Below are 6,000 nucleotides of genomic sequence, written 5' to 3' on the forward strand. Positions count from 1 at the left end.
GTCAGGGCAGAGCCTGAAGCAGGGCTCAATCCCGGGGACCATGAGATCATCGTATACACTTAATAGATACAGAAATGATTGTATAACATATAATCATGTATAATGGTATAAACATAATTTAATATATTTAAATGAGTATATATGGATGTATATGTACAAATATGTATGTATACTGTTATATGTGTGTCTGTATATGCACATACGTAAGTAATGTGCTTAGGATGGGGCCTGGCACACTATAAAAATGTTATCTCTGTTTTTATGTGGCCTTTCCAGAAACAAAACCCTTTTCAGTCACAAAGCCTATGCACATAGCCACCTCTTTGTGACTACCCTAGACCTCCCGAAAACTTAGCAAACTGATGAAAAGAATGGAAATGATGAAAGACTAAAGGAGATGCTTATTGGTGATTGTTCTGGGAAGAGAGAAAGTTACTCAGTGAAGCTAGGAAAGCAATAAAAAAAAAAACTAAGTTTGGTAGAACTTCTGAAACAACATTCATTTTAATTTCTTTAAAGACATCTTTGGGGGAATAAAAAGACATCTTTGGGAGTTCTGTAATTGGCATTGCCTCCACCTAATAGACTTTTATAATATGTTAAGCTTTTTATTTTAGTACTCACTAAAGTAGACATACATAATAATGGCATACGAAGAAACTACTTCTGCGGGATACAGAATATAGACTTGATCTCATTCTGTAAATACTTCTCCACACACTTTTTCTGTGACTTTGGCATTTTCTCCTTCTAACACTGAGGTGTTGTCTGTGTTATACATAGGAGAGAACCACTAGAAAGCCTCAAAGCTATCACCTAAACCTTCAAGATAAAATTTCTAAAGGTCAAAGACTATGGCAATAATTTAAAGTGTTGCCTAACTCTCAGATGAGGTGCTATTGTGATGAATTACAATATAATCCATGGAGTTGATAAAGCACCTATTATGTTACAGAGGAGTTGGCTGAAATAATAGTTTTATGATCATAGTGGTGAGTTGTCTTATATTATTGGTTTCATAGTTATAGATGAACACAACTTGGAATTTACAGTGAAAATGAAATTTGGGGGAAAGGCTTAATTGCACTCATATGGGAAAGTGTATGAACATTTGGAATTTCCATGGTGATATTATGCCCAGATCGCAACATTGTCCCCAAAAACCAGAGACCACCAGGGAGACCACGTCACGCATGCAAAAGCAAAGGGCATTTATTATTACAGGCTTAAGTTCACCAGGCTTAAGCTCAGTCTCTTAGATTTCACCAATGCAGTGGATCCGTGCTGAGAGCCCCGAACAAGGGCTGAGCAGGGTTTTTATGGGGTTTAGGAAGGGGGAGTTACAGGAAATTGTGACACAGGTACCGTGATCCAATCATTATCACCTAACAGCATTGGCAGCAACTTTAACCATACACATTGTCCAGAGTGTTCGTTACTTTTGGCGGGACCCAATCACAACATTTAGAGTATCTTTGAAACAACCAATTACAGGGTGAGCCTAGGGTCTTGTTCGGTGACTATCGAGTTAGTTTTAACTTTAGGTAACAGGGTCCTATCTAAAGTTGCCATCTGCAGGCCTCACCCTTAGGAACGTGGAGAGTGGTAGCTGGCCTTCCCTGACTGGATGTTGCGAAGTGGCCTCTCTTGCTCTAGGCAATGTGTAACTGCCTGTTAGTTTCGGGCAACTGAAACCTAGGCCTTCTAGATCAGAGGGGGAACTTAAAGGCTGTCATGGAGTCTGTTTGGTTTAGACTTGTGTCCTTACAGTGACGGTGGTGACTGTTACATCTTTGGGGTATACATGCCGGAATGTTTTGTGTATTTTATTTAGGTCAGAGAGTCTGATCCATATATATGCAGGAAGTGATATAAAAATCCTTATTGTCAAATAAGGTAGAGCCTTATTATGACTTGATTCATTATGATATATAACAGATTATATCCTATACTTTGAAATAAAACTTCATATAGTAGATATCTTACATAATATTGCCAAATCATACAAAAGACAGGTTTGTCCTGTCCCCTGGGCAAAGCAATATGAAGGATTTTTATGCTGAAATACATGCTCATTCATTATATTTTCAATCCTTTTTTTTTTTTTCCTCAACAATTTTAGGGAAATTAGGCATTTTCTTGCAGGATGCAATGTATTTTGGCCAAATTTCTGCATATATCTTCCACCAACTTTTGGGCATCCCAGGTGAGGAGAAATGCTTCCCAGTGGCAAGAACAGCAGCAAAATCTGGAATAAGGTGACAGAGGCCTGACTCAACCTGTGCAAAAAAGTGCACATTATCCCCATTCATGTCCCATTTGCAAACACTTCCTTTGAAGCAATAGGTCTTGGCGAAACACTCTGAAAAAGCAGCTCTTAAAAATGAAAACAGCAAGGTTGAGGTGAGGGGAATTGATGAAAGTAGTTTATATTTATTCAGGAGATCCATCAGTACTTTAAAACAATCTGTGTTTCACATGGCAAATTGTCTGTCATTAAAATGCTAATGAATAGTAAACAGCTGCTAAGTTTTTATGCTAATGAACGGTGGCAGCTAAGTAGTTCTCAAGCCCTGTCTTTATTACCATAGATATTTGATTGGGTAAAGGGGATCATTGCAGATTCTGACCTTTGTTGATGGAGCAATCTGTTCGTCAAGGTCCATGTTGCGTTATATTTGAATTGAGTTTGTTAGTACAAAATGACTTTTGCCAGGCCCTCTGATACCATGTCCTACTTACTAGTCTTATCAGAGTGTTACCATAATGGCCTTAAGGAAAAACTGCTTCTTGGTGGGTGGGGGAGACCCAAGATGGCAAAATAATTCATCTGTTCATCAGGCAGCTTGAGGTAGAATAATTCTGCATACTTTCCAGACTTTACACTTTTGACAATAATTGTGAGTTGTAAAAGGCCATCATTCTAAAATAAGAAATATCTTTCTTTTCAATTTAGCTACGATTTTAAAGCAAAGCTTTTAACATAAATATTTTAATAAGTGCTTCTGCAACATTTGAAATACTGACATAATATATCATCTTGGCTCTATGAGCTCTGATGTTAGCAATGACTATAACATTACCTAATTAGAAGAAAAAGTGTAATTAAATACAGGGTGGTGGCTAGGCTGAGATCAGAGTATTTACTTTGGCATCTGAAAAAAAACATTACTGTTTGATCTATACTTTTGGTTACTTCTGTTTTCGCTGAGTCCTACTCTATATTCCCTAATGGATGAGGCTGACCTAAAGGCTTGCCATTACAGATAAATGATTCAGACGCCTTTCTCTTTTTTTCTGCTTTTAGGATCAATGTAAATGAGGCATGATAGTCCATTAAACACTATTACTAATAATGTTCTGGAATGATTTGAAATATAATGCAGAGTTTATTAAGGAAATCTATTATCAAAAAATATATCATTGAAATAGAAACTTTATTCTGGAATACTGTGTGAGAACATTGGTGGAAACTGTAATAGTTAGAGCATTTTCCCATACTGTTTATTTCTCCTTGAAGTCAGTAGATTTCTGGCGTATAATTGTGGTCCTATTCAGATATGCTTAGAGAAATTGGAACCCTCATACACAGCTTGTGGTACTATAAAATGGCTCGGGCATTTTGGAGAACATTCTGAAAGTTCTCAAAAGGTTAAACCATATGATTACCATATGACCCAATAATCCCCAATTCACCTCTTGGGTATATAGCAAAAAGAACTAAAACTACATCACACAAAAACTTATACACAAATGTTCATATCAGCGTTATTCAGAATAGTCAAAAGGTGGAAACAACCCAAAGGCACATCAACTGATGAATGAATAAGGAAAAAGTGAGTGTATCTATGATGGACTATTACTCAGCCGTACAGAGGCATGGAATTCTCATACATGCTACAACATGGATGAACTCTGAGAACATTGTGCCAAGTGTAAGAAGCTTGTCACGAAAGAACTCGTATGACTTCCTTTAAATAGACAATCCTAGAAACAGAGTAGAGTAGTGGTTGCCAGGAGCCGGGCGTGTTGAAGGCAATGGGGAATGACTGCTAATGGGTGTGGGGTTTCTTTCAGGGGTTGTGAAAATGTTCTAAAATTGATTGTGGTGATATGCGCAGCTCTGCAGATATGCTAAAGAACACTGAAATGTACACTTTAAGTGGGAGAATTGTCCGGCATGTGAATTACATCTCAATAAGATTATATTTAAAAAAAAAAAAAGGCATGCCAGAGTCTGTGTCCTAGAGGGCTACCTGCGCCAATAGCTACTCACCCACAGTATGTGGAGACTTCAGAAGAAGAATGCTTGTTACCGGAAAGGAGTGCTTTAAATCCCCACACATGGGTTAGCCCAGATTCCTAGAGATGACAGCTAATATAATTGTGGGGGAGGGGGGGGAAGCGGGTAGTTGCTACAAGAATACAAGGCTCGTGAGAAATAAAAATTGGAGACAAATACTTGAGTTTCTGTCTCTACTTCTCCCAGTCCCCCAGTCCCCTGCCCCACCCAGGCTGTACTCACTCCTTTTAGATTCCCTAACTATCCAATGTCTAGACTACTTACTTATTGCCCTCACAGCAAGGGCACCTTTTGCTTTGTTTTTGTTTTTGGAGACAAAATTGTTTGAGTCATAATTTTCTTGGGAGCAGTGACTATGAGTCTGAGGTTTTTCCCCCTTGTAAAAGCCCTATAATTACCTTTGATCTGCATAAAACATGCCTACTAGCCGTTCAATAACTGACCAGTAAAGAGCAGCTGGCTGTGAGAGGCTCAAGCCCTCCTCTCTCCTACGTTTTTGGCTACTTGGGCAATGGTTGAACCACAGGCTGATCTCATTGCTCCGCCACCCCCACCCCGCAGCAGAATCTGTGTTGTTTGTAACTCTGAGCAGCCCATGGCCCCCGCCATAGGGAAGTATTCTGCATCACTGTCTTACATAAGGAGCAAGAAGACCCCTTTTAATTGTATTTTCTCCTCCTGTGCCATTTGCTTACTTCCAGCATAACTCTCTTGTTCTGGGGTTGCAGCTCAGCAGTGCTGGTTTTGCAGGGTGGGTTGGGGAAGAAGATGGATAGGAGGAAGACGAATTCATGTTTGTTTTGTTCTTGGCAGGTGGTACATGCCACACTACTACACTTCCTGCTCTTGTGCGCACACCTACCCTGATGATGCAGCCTTCACTGGATATCAAGCCATTTATGTCTTTTCCAGTGGACAGTAGTTCTGCTGTGGGGCTCTTTCCAAATTTTAACACAGTAAGTAATGCGTTTGCATTATTTTATTTGTGTCCTCCTCAATCCCTTCCATGCCAGTTGTGAATAGGCAATAGATATAGCCTGTTTCCAAAGTGTGTGATTTTTTTTAATTTTCTTTTAATGTTTCCTTATTACTGAGACAGAGAGAAACAGAACATGAGTGGAGGAGGGGCAGAGAAAGAGGGAGACACAGAATCTGAGGCTCTGAACTGTCCAGGCTCTGAGCTGTCAACACAGAGCTGACGCAGGGCTCGAACCCACAAACCATGAGATCATGACCTGAGCCAAAGTCAGACACTTAACCGACTGAGCCACCCAGGCGCCCCCCAAAGTGTGTAATTTTAGACCATATATTGGTTACACTGATCAGCTATGTTATGAAAGATACTCCTTCTCCCATAGGAGCCAGTCCAAACAATAGCCAGCATATTTCTTTTACAAATATTTCCACAAGTGACTTTTCACCTGTGGCTTTGAGCTATTTTGATAGACCTCAGCAGCTTGAGAACCTTATTATTTCTGGGATACTATGCACATGCTTAAGAACACAATTTAGAGATACCAAACCACATTGACTTTCCCCTACTACTAGAAAAAAAGTATATGCTTTAACTGGATACATTTTTTATTTGGGACATATTTTGGATCTTAACAAACAGAAATTTTATTGGGAAACTATTATGGTTTATGTGACTATGACTCTATTTTTAAAAAAGCACTTTAAATCTACACATTAACTGT

General features: G+C 39.1%; 1 protein-coding gene across 1 annotated transcript in view; it reads left to right on the forward strand.

Moving 5' to 3' along the window:
* ZNF385B (zinc finger protein 385B) overlaps positions 1 to 6,000 on the forward strand; it is a gene marked incomplete at its 3' end in the record, with an annotated part of 313,134 nt that overhangs the window by 224,098 nt on the left and 83,036 nt on the right. The window contains exon 3 of the mRNA XM_029933294.1: positions 5,117 to 5,259. Within this exon, the coding sequence (XP_029789154.1) occupies positions 5,117 to 5,259 (143 nt within the window). The remainder of the gene's footprint in view (positions 1 to 5,116; positions 5,260 to 6,000) is intronic.

Source organism: Suricata suricatta, chromosome 3 (genome assembly GCF_006229205.1).
Source record: "Suricata suricatta isolate VVHF042 chromosome 3, meerkat_22Aug2017_6uvM2_HiC, whole genome shotgun sequence".
NCBI classification, from domain to species: Eukaryota; Metazoa; Chordata; class Mammalia; order Carnivora; family Herpestidae; genus Suricata; species Suricata suricatta.